General features: G+C 29.4%; 1 protein-coding gene across 3 annotated transcripts in view; it reads right to left on the bottom strand.

Annotated features, from left to right (window-relative positions):
- The window catches only part of LOC109609012 (voltage-dependent T-type calcium channel subunit alpha-1H-like), a 90,713-nt gene that overhangs the window by 70,482 nt on the left and 2,864 nt on the right, over positions 1 to 17,367 (bottom strand). For 2 of the 3 annotated variants that reach the window (XM_049961477.1, XM_049961487.1), the window contains exons 2-4: positions 12,340 to 12,559; positions 9,703 to 9,968; positions 6,887 to 7,021 (exon numbers count right to left, since the gene is read on the bottom strand). In XM_049961477.1, coding sequence (XP_049817434.1) covers positions 6,887 to 7,021; positions 9,703 to 9,829 — 262 coding nt within the window. In that variant the 5' untranslated portion in view covers positions 9,830 to 9,968; positions 12,340 to 12,559. The remainder of the gene's footprint in view (positions 1 to 6,886; positions 7,022 to 9,702; positions 9,969 to 12,339; positions 12,560 to 17,367) is intronic. The other variant, XM_049961481.1, reaches the window with a different exon arrangement.

The raw sequence follows: 17,367 nt of genomic DNA, 5'->3' as shown, positions 1-17,367 counted from the left end.
ACCGGGATTATATTATTGATTTGAGGCTTGGGATTTTCGCTGCGAAAATAATATGGGCTAACAAATTTCCCTTCACTCGTTATCAGCAAAAACGTATAAAGGAAAATTGGCCGGAATATCATGTTAATACCGCTCCTGGCTAACGTTTAATCGTTCAGGCTTTCATACGACAAAAAATGTCGCTTCAATATTTCAAGCTTCAATTAGGACAGGAATTATCGGACGTACTGACTAAAATGTAAAACATGGGAGGGAAATGGACGTTTTTAACAAGATTACTTGATTCGCATCGTAAATTTATGTTCACAATATATACAACCATTCAATTCAGATAATGCCAAATATTTCATTTTTTATTTATATACACTATCGCTCATATGTAGAGCAACAAAAAACATATTCATTTTATTAAAAAAACGATTCTTTTTAATTTAAATTAATTTTATAATTATTAAGTGTCTAAACATTTCGTATCTCATTTTATATACAAATATCTTTATTTACATAGTCGTTATAAAACATTTTATTTCGGGCAGTGTTTATAATTAAAGCAACCAAAACCTATATTTGACAACTGATTTTATAATTTATTTCTACGTCCGACATCGTTCCTTAAAGCCAAAAATACCTAGAAGTGTCCATTTGTCGATACAATTTAAACGCTAAATTGTAGAAAAGTTTGGGAATGGTGTAAATTGCATTAAATTTAAATTTAATCAAAACGATCATTTCGAGGACGATTTACAATTTTAACAGAAGGAATATACTGGAAGGAGTTCCGAAAAGTGGTAAAAAACGAAAGTCTAACAGAGCTTTGGACAGAAAAACAAAAACGCTTATGGTTCGCAACACTTTTATCAGCGCATCTCGTATAAATCAAAAAATAAACGAACTCAATGCATTGGTGAGTACCATAAAACGAAGACTAAAAGGAGCTGGTCTCTATGGTAAAAAACAGCAAAGAAGCCCTTGATTTCTGCAAACTACAGAGCACTGAAACTACTTTTTGCAAGAGAACATGTGAACTGGACAGATGGGCAATGGGAAACAATTTTGTTTCCCGATGAAAGTTGGCTCAATTATTCAAATCTGATGGCACTTCATAAGTGAGAGGACCAATTAATGAAAGGTATAATCCCAGTTACACTAGACCTCAATCCAATGAAAAACCTTTGAGAACATATTTATCGGAAATTTCGAACGAAAGTTACTAAAATCAATGAAGAAAAGGTGTTTAGAAATTATTAATAATAATGGCTATGCTAATAGATTCTAAATAAAAGAAGGCTAAATGTACGTTGCTCTACATATGAGCGATACATTTCATTCCTCTCAATAGAAACGTTTAAGTTTTTTTTAGTCGCTTCGACATAGTCAGTTACAAATTAATTTTGATTAAAATCGATCTAAAATTGGTAGAAAAAACATTGTGATCCTGACATAACAAGTTATTTTAAATATTATTATTTGTAAAAAAGTTGCCAAACATTGCTAATCATTTAGAAATTTAGAAAAATTATGATATTCAACGCCATGAAGCATTTCACTATTCAAAAATATTTCAAAAAGGCGTACTAGTAAGACAATACCTTAAAAGATTCCACATCTGCCTTTTCGGTGTTACTAGACACAATAGGACGATGCTTAGATAAATTTGGTTTATTTAGAAAAGTATTCAAAATGAAACTTTTGTTGACCAAAAAGAATCGGAGTACCAGAAAAAAATTTGTTCAAAAACATGTAAACTAAAATATAAAACTTTGCAAATACGAATTATTTATGATCCACGAAAATAAGGATCAACCGATTAGAAAGACAAACTTTAAAAATATATAAATTGCTGCCCCCTTTATAAGCAAATCTAATATAATTTATACCAATTATGAACACACAGTATACTAATATATAGGTGAATATTTCTTGTATTAAAAATAATTCTGTTAGTTACAAATCAAAAAACTAAATATTCGGCTGGCGAAAAGCAGAGCAACTTTTTATTAAATATCACTAATCTCTACAAAATTGACAATAATTTTTAGTTCTAATTATAGTATACACCAAAGTAAATTGATTTAATATAATGCGTCGTGGAAAGAAATTATCCAATTAAAATCACGGACTGTATCGTTCTTTCAATCCGATGAGAGAAAAATCAATATCGTTTGATTGTAACGCGTGTTTTACAACAACGTTCAAGATTTGGTAAAGGAGAAGGGAAAAACAAAACTGGAAGACCAAAAAAAACCAATAGGTTTCAAAAAGATCCCTTCCTGAGTTCCAGCAAAATAAAAGGTCTACTTGAGACACAACTTGAAATTAATGTTTCTCCATGAACCGTAAGAGATTGATTATTACAAGGAGGTCTTCATGCAAAAAGGCCAGCCAAAAAAACACTATTTTTAGAGATGAACAGGTGAGCCAGAGTTGAGTTTGCGTTCCCGTTTACACTGGAATCAATCTGGAATGTTGAAATCAAATTTAATCGGTTAGCAGTGATGGGATTTTATATGTAATAACCCAAAGTTTACCATATTCACTGTTAAACACGGCGACAGGTCGGTAATGATATGGGACTGCTTTTCGGGATTTGGAATGGGTCCCCGCCTTTGCAGGAGGCCTGGAAAAATATGGATCCAAATGTTATTGACCATCTACGGCTTTCCATGAAAAAAGGTGTTTGGAAGTTATTCATAATAACGAGAACTTTACAATATATTAGTGTAGAATTAATTAAAAATTAATAAATAACCAGGACATAAATTATTTCAATTTTAAAAAAGTTGCTCTGCTTTCTGCCAATACTATATATCCGATGAGTACCACCAGTAGGTACATACCTACAATTATAAGAGGGGGTTTGAGAAGTACGGTATGTCGACTTATTAAGTCCTTACCTAGAAGATGTCAAAATAGAGGTTTTTCTAAATATATATACATTGAACCTAAATGAATAACTTTTTTAAAATATTTTTCTTTTTTCACATTTTCAAATAATATTATAAAATAATTATTAAGATCTATTTTTTATTTGAAATTACTCTCTTAATTATTAGGTATAGTTCCACATTTATATTCATAGTAAAAATATATTACTTATGTTTCAGTTCTATATTTTATTTTATCTTTATATTATAAAATACAATTTAAAAATGGATGATACAAGCACCTTTTCTAAATTTACACACATTCTAATTGGTCATTAATAATTAAAAAAAAAAACAATTTTATTTTTTTACAACAGATAATTGAAGCTCGCTTCTTTTTCACTCTTATCATTGTTATACACAATATAGATGCCGCCACTAGCGTCATACATCAACAGGCTACCATATTTACATCGTGATAAGTTTTAACTGTTTATTGATTTAAATATTATAAATTAATAGATTGAAATTAATATAACACAATGTTGTAAGCTTCTATCCACAAACAGGTCGCTTTATAATACTGTTAGCTTAACTTAGCAATAACATGCCGAACGAACAATTCACGTATTTACTCCAAAGACAATTAAAATAACCAGAGTCCAGCTGGCACCGAAACGATTTGTATTCAGGGTGCAAGTTCGGCTCGCCACAAAAGACCGCCGTAATTGGGACAAAATTGATTAGCGTTACGTGAATGATTACTACGAAACCGTCACGAATCGGTCATTGGAGACTTTTTACAACCGGATTATTGACTGATAAAATATGCTTTTTTAATTTATCCCTAGATCGTTTCGTTAATAAACTATTAATTAGATATTAACAATCCTTTTTGTGGATTTTTGATCTTTGTTTGAGAAGATACTTCAAACAAACCAACACACATTTATGGTGGATTGTACATTAAATTCCCTTAATATCTTAATATCTAACCATAAATTTCTATATATTCCACACGTATTTAGAAATATTGTAAAAATATTTGAAAGTGATACTGCTTTAATGATTAAATAATTAAAAACCCGATAAAAATGTTATCTGAAAACTTTCGCCACCAAATAGTGAAGTTAGAGTAATTCCTTTCAATAAAAGCTGTCCTCTAATAATACCCCATTACCATATTCCTATAAATAGAGCTTCCGTCGTGCATTGTAGTCAAGCAGAAGTTGATGGACTTGAAAGGCAGACAATGTAAGCTAATGACGCTCCAAGACTTAGCCAGAACTTGGCCGTTCGTTACACTTAATGTCAATTAATTGAACCGGGAGTTATAAGGGAAATTTGTCGTTTGAGCCGTGTCAAATTTATAAAAGTGGGAGTTTGTTTTCCAGTTTTTTAACACGTACTAAGCGCGAACAGTCGCTTATGAGTTTCCTTGCAATCTCCCCCGAGATTTGAGTACGGAGCATTATCTGCAGAAAACTCATCACAAACTTTCCCTCGTGATGGATGCGCGCTAAACATAATGCTCTTGAAGGATCACGTCATTTTTTAAAAGTTGCTTATTTTCGACTTATTGTTGTTTTCAATCCGGCCAACACAGAATCCAATTATTGATGATCCGGAGGTAATCAACGAACTTCTTTGACGGTCGACTTTTGTCGGCCTTTCCTATTGTACGACTCAATCAAAAACACTTGAACCACGTTCTCATTGGGGCCGGATTGCGGAAGAAGCACATAATAAAAATGTAATTAGAGGATTGGGACCGGTGGGATAATTGAAACACACTGTTTCCTCCTCTTTTTTTAGTTAATTAACTAATTAAGTTTTTCTGGAGTTGGAGCCCAGTTCATTCTATGAATATTGATGTCATACTCTCAGATTTCAGACGAAATTGTTTCTCAAAAGCTATTTCGTAATTATGCACACGCATTTAGGTAAATTAAACACATTTATTAACGTCCCCATCATGTACTTTTTTGCAAAATGGAATTTTTGATGGGAGTCGACCTTGGAGGGTGAGTTGGTGCGAAACAGTTATACTAGAATCGATATAAGGATAACCCCCCGGTATTAGTTAAATAATGCAAGATCCTTGATCCCGTGCAGGAAAATCCCCCGGAAAATAAACCGACATCCGTTTCCCCGGGACCAAAATTCGAAGTGTTCGCTAATCCCCGACACACGAAAATTCCTTCTGTTCTATAATTTAAGGCCCGTGTGCAATTATTGAATTGATAATGCGTCAGTCTTGGACTCGGTTAATTTTGCAAACGGAATCGTTGCTGATTAAAGCGTCCCGTAATCTGGGATTTTTGCGGACGTGATCTGGATTTTAATTTAAAAAGTTTGGGGGCTGTAAAGTATGCGATTTTCCATAAATAGGGCACTTGTTGAACAGAAAATTTACGTCGTAAAATTATGGAAAAATAGGTGTTCGGGAGGAGTCTGTAAGAAATACGCCCGTCCAGGTGATATATTGTCCTGACTAATGCTAAATACGAAAATAATGGTTCACCGAAAACTTCTACACGAACGAAAAGAGTTATGGCGCAATTAGAAGTTGTTTTGATACCTAAAGCGTGTTTTTTTTTCTGTTCGGTCGTAAACATGATAAAACTATCCAGTTTTAGTTGACGGTGTTTAGAAGCTGCACCACTAAAAAAAATAATTACTTTAAACTTTGTGGCTTGGGTTTAGATTGCGGACGTGGGTGGAACTGGCTGGGTCATTTCAATAAGATTTAGTGTTATTGAAACAAACGGCTTTGTGTTTAACCATGGAAAGGAACAAAAATGTAGAAACTTGAAGATGATCCAAACATAGAAAACCGCTATTAGATTTGATTTCGAACGAAAACAGTTATTAAATCGCTACGCCGGACTTTTTAATACCGTCAATAATGGACTAATAACAAATGTACAAAAGCAATTTACTGAACCAAATGGTAAACGTAAATTAGAACAAAAACATCCAATTTGGTGGAGTATGAAATTCCTTCCATTAAATGATATATCAAAATCTGGTTGGCCAGTTTCCAGAAATTTTATTCCGTCGAAAACTACAACCCAGGAAACAGTTACAAGTGATATTTATTATTTTAGAAAACTCACGCTTGTTTTACCAGCTTGATTTATCGAACAGAAACAGCAAAATATGTCTGCAGCTCGACCGAACTTTATCACCGAGTTTTCCCTATGATATATTGATTAACAATTACTCGAATAAAAGCGTGTACTTTTCAACGATATGAATAATTGGCCGATTATTAAATAATCATCAGCCAAAACAACCACAACGATTAAGTTTTTGTGCGGCAGTTTCATTAGAAAATCCGTGCCGGTGATTAGCGAATTGTAGCAGGGGTATCAATTTGGGCAATTACGACGGTCGCCCAAAGCCGTTACGAATCCAACCGACCGGCTTTCTCACCCCTTGTAATTTTCTAGTCACCCTTAAGACGCCACGTCAACTACATCACACGGATTGTCGCTTGACAAACGAAGGAAACTAATTTCTGACTGTTTATTGGACACCAATTTACCCCAGGGTAGGTAATTGGACGATGTTTTATTATATTGAAACGGTTACATAACAAGTATTTTAAAGGTGAAATTAATCAAGTTACAAGGAGATTAAATTATTTAACATAAAGTGAGGTAGCGCTCTTTAAAACGAACGTGGACGAGCGCTTTACGAATTTTCCCAAAACGTATTCAAAAGGGAATATGGTAAACCAATTTCGTGAAATGTGCTTATGGCGCATCCGATATCCGAACATGTTGCTCAAAATTTAAAATTCATGCCCACTTCGAATCCATCACCGTAGGATATAAATAGAGAAACGCGCGGAAAATTGAAAAGTTCGACGTCGTTTACCTCGTTCTCGCCTCTGTTTCAAACGAACAAGTTTATTTGTTGCTACTACTGAAATTGATTCGGACTCACCTCGCGGCAACTTTCTGGCGGTCAAATCTGTAAATAATGGTTAGAAAAAAGTATTGCAAAAGGATATGGGCTTGCGATTAGCGCCAGACACCAGCTTCTCGGTCGCGTGGTTTGCGTTAGGTTTCTTAAAACCACCGGCGCCATCCCCGGGTAAGGGAGGTTGGGATCCACGTCCGCCGCAGAGCCTGATCCACTCTCCGACTCTGGAACAAAATTGAAATTATCAAAATTTCATTCAATTTCTAATTCAATTTCTGAACTTTAACCAAGAGTAAAATCATTTTATGGTACTAATTTATTAAATAAAAATATCGTAAAATAATTTCGAAATATGGAAACATATATCGATCGAAGATCTAGTTAATAAGACTCTGCAAGGGCAATAATTTATTGAGAGTTAATAACAGATTTTTTTAAATCTATTGAATAAAATAAATAAAACAAGTTGTGTGTACAGAAACAAATTAAAGAGAAGTTTTCATAATAATCAAATAAAATTATCCGTGGTAACAGTTACATTAGAAACGGAAGTTACATCAGAATGGAAGTCAAATTCTCATTATTTGAATAAAACTACCTGTGGCAACATTTACTTCAAAAATAAAAGATTTAAAAGTTGCCAAACTAATCCTGAATGTTTTATAAACGCATCATGTGAAATTCAACATACAAACCGAATTTTATTTTTCGCCGCTTTGAAATCACTGAAATTAAATTTTCTCCGAACTAAAATTCCTATGTCAAGATTTTTAAATCACATCAGATCAAAATATGCCTTGAATTATTATTATTATTATTATTATTATTATTATTATTATTATTATTATTATTATTATTATTATTATTATTATTATTGCGAAATTCGTATAATGCCACTGTTTAAACCTGTGCTTATTTCATACAATTGTTGAATAAAGCAAGTAAAATCTGACTCGATTTCTTATTTTTACAAACATCTGAGCTAATCCTTATCATTAGTCAAGAATAAAGTTTTCTTTTTTTTTGTTTCCATATAAAAAAGTATAATATAAAATATACTTCACATGGTTAAAAATAATCAGAAGCTAATTAAAGTGAAGTTTTCATCATTTAAATAAAGCTACACGTGTCTGGAACAACTAAAATATAATTAATTTTCTTTGAACCAAATTTAGGATTTAGTAATTTTTTATTCACATCACACTAAAATATGCTTGGAATTATTAATTAATTCAGAAAGTTACTGAAGTTCGTTTCATACTATTCACTCTCCTACTCTAGAATAAAAAAAACAAGTAAAATTCATCCAAACCAAAAATAAAATAGCTTTTTGTTATAAATTTATTGGGTAATTTCTTTCTTTCTAAAACTCAGTATGTTAATCATTAAAGGCTAAATGAATTCTTTCGAGTTGCAACTACATGTGATGCTTTACTAAATATATTTTATTTGATCATATAAAATTTGTTTTGAAGCAACCAAAATTTAATAGGAGTACTTTGAATACGTATGACAATATTCAAAATTAATTTTTCAATTATTATTAACTGCAAAATTCATGTAAAGTCATTATATTTAAACCATTAAGCATTAAACTTTCTTATTTTCTACTTTTTACTGTAAAGATAATCTTAAACATTAATTAAGAAACTGTTGTAAAAAAGAAGTAAGAAGAAATAAGCTCAGATAAATTCGAATAAAGCTAATCCTTGTGACTTTTGCATAAAAGATTTAAGACTTTAAAGTTGTCGAACTAAACCAGAAAGTTTAATAAATGTATATCATTACGTAAAATCTACTACACAAACACAATTTTGTTTTCCGTCCGTTTGGGGCAACTGAAATTAAATTTTCTTTGGCCCAAAGTCCTGATGTCGCTTGTCTGAAATATGCTCCGGTTTATTAATTAACTGCAAAATTCATATAAAGCCACTGCGTTTGAGCGAGTGCTCGTTATATAGTCATTAATCGAATTTACATTTCGCTCTATAACAATCCGATGTTATTCGGTTTATTTAATGAGATTAATTCAGCTTTATGTTTGTGGTGGATGCATCCGAATATTTGATGTCTATCATCGATAATGGCACCCGTAGTCGTTTGCTATTCGAGATGAAATATGTCGGCTGGGAAATGGATGCGAGAGGCGATGATGATTTATTAAAGAAAGAATAGAATTCTTTCAACAATACGGCTCTCGGTTCAATTCTGTTTATTCTTCGCCTTTATTCGGCTAATAATGCACGTCACTGGATTATCTTCGATCACATATTTAAAATCTCGTTAGTTTGATACATGTTTATCGCCGTTTGTATAAAAAATATAATTTCTGAGCATACTGATGAATCATCTAAAAGTGTAAACCAGATTTTGTAAGTTTTTTCGTGATTTACCTAAAAATATATAATTGAATCATGGACATCTCAATGATGGATGTTTAACCACAGAACGGTGTGTATAGATAATAAATTCGTCGACGACGATAAGCAGATGTTCCATCATTGAACTATCCCTAAAATTAGAATTGTTTTTGATTGTATATCATAAAATCTGTATGTTATTCGTATGTAAAGGTCGAGATAAATTTAAAAATTCTTTGTTGATTTATTGGAATTATTCGAATATAGGATCATCGATATTTGTACGTTATTAGAAAAAATTGATTTTGTATATGTTTACCTGACAATCAGTCAATCAAGGTTGAATTTGTATTTTTATTTGTTTAACATTAATAATTTTATTTCCTTATAATACAACAATCCAATTTTATTACACGCCCACACAAAAACTTTGAACGAACGATGAATTATTAAGTAGCTGATCAATAATACACCCTCGTAAATGCCATTGATTAAAAGCAATTTGTAACTATTTCCTAACGACAACACAATAAACATATAGTTACCATCGAGATCAGAGAGTGTGGAGTCGCCGGAATCGAAGAGATCTTCCCTGCGCGAATTTCTGCGGTGTAGTCCGGAATCGGATCCGGACCTACAGTGGGAATACCCGGTGGAGGGGTAGTGGTGCATCTTGGGCACCTTTCGGCAACGATTACCACACTAACATTTTTAGGTGCGTGACTTCGCGCCAGAAACTCGAACTGCTACCGAGCCGATCTGCGATCTGGATGGTGATCCTAACATTAATGGAATGCTCAGAAGACTAGGTCTGGAAAAAGAGAAAAATGCTACTAAAAAGTACAAATAAAAAGTAGCCAATAAGAAAAATAATCATTTACAATGTGAAGAACTGCGTAAAGGAAAACGGAAGTTACAAACTAACAATTTGTATAATTGACTATATATAGACTCGAAATTATTTGATCGGTCTGAATTTTGAGAGAGACATGCACGACAGAGACAGTAAGTTTCCCACTACGGTGCATACTTTTACTCTCTCTCAAGATTCAGATGGATCAAACGTTTTTCGATCTGTATATACTATAACTACTAAACTACTATTCAGATTATAATTTTAAAAAACGATACCTTTAAAAATCAAAACCAAATGGAAAAACAACGACGACACAACATACCAAAAATTAAATTAATTATATAAAAATACATCTATTAAAATTTATAAACAAAACAAACTAAAACTGTAAATTTATAATCGAAATGTCAATACATCTATACCACAAACATTCATACAATTTAATTCTTATAATAATATAATAAAATAATTTTAAATTATAAATTAAAAGGATTTTATCAAAAAAAATAATTATTAAAATAAAAAAAATATATTTTAAAAGGAAAAAAGGATTTTGCAAAATATTTACATAAAATTATAATGACACATCAAATGTAAATATAAAAACACGTCAATTATAAAATTAAAATAAAAAGATATAAAAATAACAACAAAATTAGCATAACATAAAGAAATATCATGAACAATTTATTCGTTACATATAAAATATTTATAATAAAATAAATAAGAACATTTTAAATCAGTATATTATCAGTAAGTTGAACATAGTAGTAATAAAAATATTCATATAAAATAAATTTAATTATTTGAATTTAATTCATATATTTTTAATATACGCTAGTGCTTTACATACTAATATAACAAATTGAAAAATTACTGTCTTATATGTAATTCTCTTTCAAATTTACTTTAAGTAAAAAAGATCAATATATTATTTACATTAAAATAAATAAACAAAAACAATTAAAATTCAATAAGTTGAAAATATATAAATATTTGTAATAAAAATAAAAATTCAAAACATTTTGACGCCAAAAAAAGGAAAATTCTATAAAATATTTATAATAAAATAAATAAAAACATTTAAAATTAATAAATTATCAATAAGTTAAAGATAATAATAAAAATATTAGTAATAAAAAATTCAAATAAAAATTTATATTTCTACATAAAGGATATGTATTCCCAAAACTTAAAAAAAATACAAAAAAATACAATCAAAATAATTATTAATATAAAAATTATTCATATAAAATAAATTTAATTATTTGGATTTATTCATATATTTTTAATATACGCTAGTGCGTTAGACACAAATATTAAAAATTGGAAAGTTACTGTCTTATAAGTAATTCTCTTTCAAATTTAGAGAATAATGTATATTTAACAACAAAATAATAAAAGTTTTTAAAACTTTTAGAAAAATGTGATTGAAATAACAAACGGACGTAAAAAAATTAAAAAAATTCATTACAATACATTAAAAAAATAATTATTTGCAATAAATAAAAACTAAAATTCCAGTGCAAATATTAAATATTACAAGATCCATTGTAAAATTTGAAATACCTAATGTAAAAAAAAAACTTACCTTGACATTAAACTTTTATATAATACTTTTACGCAGATTTTTCTTCTGTAAATATTAAATTCGAAAAATTACTGTCTTATATGTAATTATCTTTCAAGTTTACTTTAAGTAAAACATAATAATATATATTTTATAAATTGATGGTATTTAACAACAAAATAATAGTTTTTAAAACTTTTTTAAAAATGCAATTGAAATAACAAATAAACAGAAATATACAAAAATAAAAAATTCATTACAATACATTAAAAAATAATTATTCGCAGTAAAAAAAGTAAAATACCAAAAGTGCAAATATTAAATATTACAAGATCCATTGTACAAGTTAAAATACCTAATGTAACAAAAACTTGTAAAATAATACCTTGATATTAAAGTTTTATACTTCTACACAAATTTTTCTTCTACAAATATTAAAAATTAAAAAATTACTGTCTAATATGTAATTCTCTTTCAAATTTACTTTAAGTAAAACAGAATAATATATATTTTATAAATTGATAGTACTTAACAACAAAATAATAGTTTTTAAAACTTTTATAAAAATGTAATTGAAATAACAAACAGACATGTAAAAAAATTAAAAAAAATCATTACAATTCATTGAAAAAATAATTATTCGCAATAAAATAAATAAACAAAAACATAAAATACCAAAGGTGCAAATATTAAATATTACAAGATCCATTGTAAAAGTTAAAATACCTAATGTAACATAAACTTACAAAATCTTACCTTGATATTAAATTTTTATACTTCTACACAGATTTTTCTCCTACAAACACCCAATATGAAGCATTCACAACGACAGTCACTAAACACTACGTAAACCTAAACGATTTTGACTTAGTTGAACAATTTACCCTGCTTATTTCATTAAACTATTTCGTATTGCGCTACTATTTACATTTGATTTGTTGAATTCTTGTTCTTTTGGCACAAGTTCGTCAGCGACCTGAAACAAAAACGAAAATCAAACTTTCCATCCGAGATAAATCCATCTTAGTGGTATTCCGAACATTATTAAAATTCCTCAACATGACCCAATAAAAAACAAACTTCTAATCGTACAGAAGTTTTATGAACTCATCCATTGAAGCCAGGATTATATATGTTACTTATATTTAGTTTGAAAGTCCAGAGAAATGTTTGTCTTCGCAATTTTCCAAAGATCGGATCTCGATCGCTTCGAGAACCAATCGGTTTTCTAATTAAAAACACTGAGAAGTTTTGAGCGCGTCCATAAACACGCATCAGATATAGATTTGCTTATGTTTGAACGTGGCTGGCACATGTTTATTTCTTTTGCCTTCACGTTTAGTACACCGCGGCTGCAAATTAAAATATTCTTGCTTGGATCCAAATTTTCTAAAATAGTTCTTACTATAATCACAAATTATTGATAATAATTCACATAAATGTGAACAATAAATTATTATTCAAATAATTTCTAGAGTAGCCACATTTTAAATAATCATTTACAATTAAAATCTAAAAATAAAACATTAAAAATATTTTCAAACCAGAAAAATTTGATAGAGTTCTATAAAAAAAACGCTGAAACCCGTCATATAAATAATTGAACGACGTATTGAATTCCTGAAGACATTTTCCTGAGAAAACTCATAAAATGTTTTTTTTTTGTGTTTTGAAGTTTGTTTGAGATATTACAATCGGTCTGTGGAAAATGCGCGTGTAACTTTCCACCATAAAATCTTTTTACGGGCGCATAAAATCGTGTTCGTCCTCATAAAAGCTATAATTTAATAACATATTTACTAAGTCGTCATAAAATAACTACAAATAACTCGGGGAGTCAGATTTTTACTACATATTAATCACCTTAGAAGTACGTTCTCAAGAGATTTTACGTCTATAAAGTGTGATAGTTTTGTAATATTGTTACCAAGGTTTATGATGAAAATAACATAAAAATTTGATATATTAAAAATATTCAGTGTTCAAATATGCCTGCAACAAATTGACACACTAGATATTCAAAATGTTAATAAATAAATCGTAGTTTCAATAGCAAAAGAGCTAGAGGCCTTTGTCTTTGGACAATGGTAAAATAGGATTCGTTTTCCAATAAGAGATTTTTAAATTCATTTTGAGGAGACTTTCAAGTTTGTCAGTACAAAGTTCTAATAAAATTACTATTTTATAGATATCATTTAAAAATATATTTCTCTTGAAAAAGTATGAAAACTTTGTAAAAAACAATAAGCACAATTATATATTATAATTTAATATTTTGTCACAAATCCATGGGCATCCATCACTACTTGGCATCATCTTGGCATGAAATCAACCAGATTATGTAGTTTCCTTCGAAATTTGAGCCCATCATGTTTGCACCATATCACACAGTTCTTTGATATTACTGTGAGTTTTATGTGACAATCTAAAATGACAAGTAGGTATTCAATGGGATTCAGATCTGAAGTCTATGTTCTGATATGTTGTGATCATGAAACTATGTTTTCACGAACTTAGAGGTGAGTGATAAATATTACTGGCATATTTTCTTCAGCAAATGACAGTACTGAGTCCTCTAATATGGTCTTATTCTGGAAACGGTCCATTTTACCTATTACTTGTACTATTGGTTAACGCCACAAGACTACCATAACAGTGCTTTACAATGGGAAATTTTGTATTTTACAAATATTTTACCATCAGTATCAAAGAATTTGAATTTCAAAAAACGATATCTCATTTTTCAATTATTCAATAAAATGGTCTTTGCCAAAATCCATTCTGAAATTTCTATTTTCCTTTGATAACAAATGTTTTTGACGGTGATTCTTGCATAGTCCTCTATCAATCAATTTCTCACAGTTCTATCCGGTTTGGAACAATTTTGACGTCACCACGAACTATGATTTTTTAGTTGCATTTTTATTTAATATTTTAATGCTTCCTTATTGAAATAAATTTATCACTTTTTGTCTAAACAAAGAATAGCGATTACTGGGCATAATGACTACAATTGTGCACGTTACTTTCAGTTTTCAAATGTGATTAACTATTTAATATGCACATTTATAAGTTTTACATGCATTTTTCCAGCTCCCACTTTTTAACGATATAAATGACCATTAAGTTTATATATACTACTACTACAATATTTTATATAATTAATAGTAATATAACTAACCAAATCATCTGGTTTACGTATAAACTGAAATATGATAAGTAAAAATAAAATGATGAGAAATTATAAAACCGGAAAGAAATATTTTTCTGTAAGAGTTATTTTTTGACGCACATATTAAATTTTGAAGTAGTTTCCGGAATGGAATACCGACATTTGAATAAGAAAATCGCATCCATCGGAAAAAAGAGCTATTGTCGTGGCGACGTGAAAACGTCCTAACCCGGAATAAATAAGACATTGATTTCCTGCAAGTTACCGGAATTCCCATCCCGGTGGACGATTGCGTTTTTCTGTTTATCTCAGGAAATTGATTTATATTCATTGGCGTTATGTTAAACGCACACAATGTTCCATCCAATGTTTGCGCATAATGTGATACGGTTAATAACGTCCAGTAATAAAATGGCAAGTAAAAATCTCGCATTATGAACAACATTGTCGAGATACGGCATCTGTAGATCTCGTTATAGTAATTGCTATTGTATGTCCGCTACCAAATTGCTACGTAAAACTTTACAGCCTTTAATTAAATCATAATATGGCTCGGTTAATGCATTGTTAAAATTCACCTCCCTGTTGCAAACTAAACTAACTGCACGTGGATCGGACGTGCGCCCATGAAATGGAGAATTTCAGCGAAAAATACAGCGAGCAGTTTTTTTAAATTGGTTTGTTCGTAGTTCATTTAGACAAAACAAAACTGTATTAATGGTTACTGTTTAATTTTGAAATGTTTTCATAATTGCTGAAAAATGTCTAAAAATTAATTGTCTGAAAGACTTTTACCAATATGTTTATTAAAATATACTTTAAATAAATGTTAAATTTCCTATTGCGATTAAAATTCAAAAAACCTATTAGGTTTCTCAATTTTCTGCATAAATACGCTAACCTACATTTTACTATAAAATGGATTATAATTGATATTTTTTTTATTATTGAATTTGTTTTAATAATAATAATTAAGAATTTATTATAAAATATACTTTAAATAATTTTATTGTTTTTCCTGAAAAAATTATTAATTTATTGTAATTTGAATTGCTTATACTTCATTTAATATTTTTAATTATTACTTAAAATTAATTTTCCTGCAAAAATATACCAAATTCTCTAAAATTTGTTGTTTTTCTAATTGTTTATGTAGTTGAACTTTATGGCTATATAAATTATTTCTATTTCATTTAACAGCAATTTTGATTTTGTTCAAATCTTTGTCGTAATTATTTATTTGTTATTTAAAAAATTTACCTCTTTTATGGTAAAGATGAAATTTAAATCTGCAAGTTTTAATAAGATTCACATTTTGAAATTATTTTCCCATCAAAATACATTAAATTCTCTAATGTCATTTATCCATTTTAACAATTAAATGCAAATTTGTAAAAAAAGTTAAACAAAAAAGAACTAATAAAGCTTTCGTCGTTTTGTCCTAATAATTATCATTCAGATAAATGTTTTTAACAACATTCTCATCCTTTTTTCATGTCGATTAAACGTGATAAAAAAATCAAATCGAATAAGTTTGTGCATTTAAAAAAATATATGGTAATATCCATTTGAAATATGAACATAAAAAGTAAATTGGATTTCATGGAAAACTCAATAAATTACAGCATGAAAATTTCAGAAAAATGTTTCAACGAAGCAAAAAAAAAAACATTTTTAATGGATCCATTATTCACGCCGTCATAAAAACTCATTCTCGGTTTACAATAACAAAAACGGATTAATTATTTTTACTATATTGTACACTATTAAGAAGTTTAAAAATTTGCCAACTTTTGTACCGTTTTGAATGGAACGCAAATTCGCAACATGAACTACGCCATTCTCTATTTACCTAATTAAAATTTAAGGCGGTTTCCGCAGGAACAATATGTCGGCAACCCTCCAACATAATGCCCCTTATTCATATTAATCCCCGTCCGTTCTGTTTATCCTTTCGGCTGCAATTCATTGCGTACCTCCATTTCAAATAAACAATTTTAAAATTATATCGTACGCTCTTTATCAATTTTCTATCGGGTGGTGGTATTTTCCAAACGTCTCGAATGTCAATCGATAATTGGCCACAATGATGGATTGCACCGGTATATTGAAAGCCGAAAACGCTGTCATAACTAACACGAATTTATTTATTTTATTTCCAGTTTGGTATTTTTTGTCTAATGCGAATTTACGCCCCAATCAATGCAATTTTTTGTCGCTACGGTCAATTAATTACTACCACATTTGGGAATTATTTTTTTTTTATTTTTAATGTTCTGTCAATTCAATGTGATTTAACTTTATTGTATTAAAATTTTTGCGCAGACAGTTGAAATGAAATTTTTAAACGTTCCATATTAAATTTGTTAACAAACGGACAGTTCGATTAAATTTTTAAATATTTTATATTTAATTTCCATTGTTAATTTGATGAAATGCTTCAAAAAATTAGTATAAAGGTTTAGCGAACTGAAAATTATCATTTAAATATTAATTTACGTATTTAATTAAATATTTAATTGTAACATATAAAATTTATTAACATGTTTATGGCAAAAATTAAAAGATTTTTAATTAATATTAATTAATTTTAAATACACAGAAGTAATAAT

This window comes from Aethina tumida, chromosome 1 (assembly GCF_024364675.1).
Source record: "Aethina tumida isolate Nest 87 chromosome 1, icAetTumi1.1, whole genome shotgun sequence".
In the NCBI taxonomy this organism is placed as follows: domain Eukaryota; kingdom Metazoa; phylum Arthropoda; class Insecta; order Coleoptera; family Nitidulidae; genus Aethina; species Aethina tumida.
Note: the sequence above shows the minus strand (reverse complement) of the source record. Positions and strands in the feature narration are given on the sequence as shown.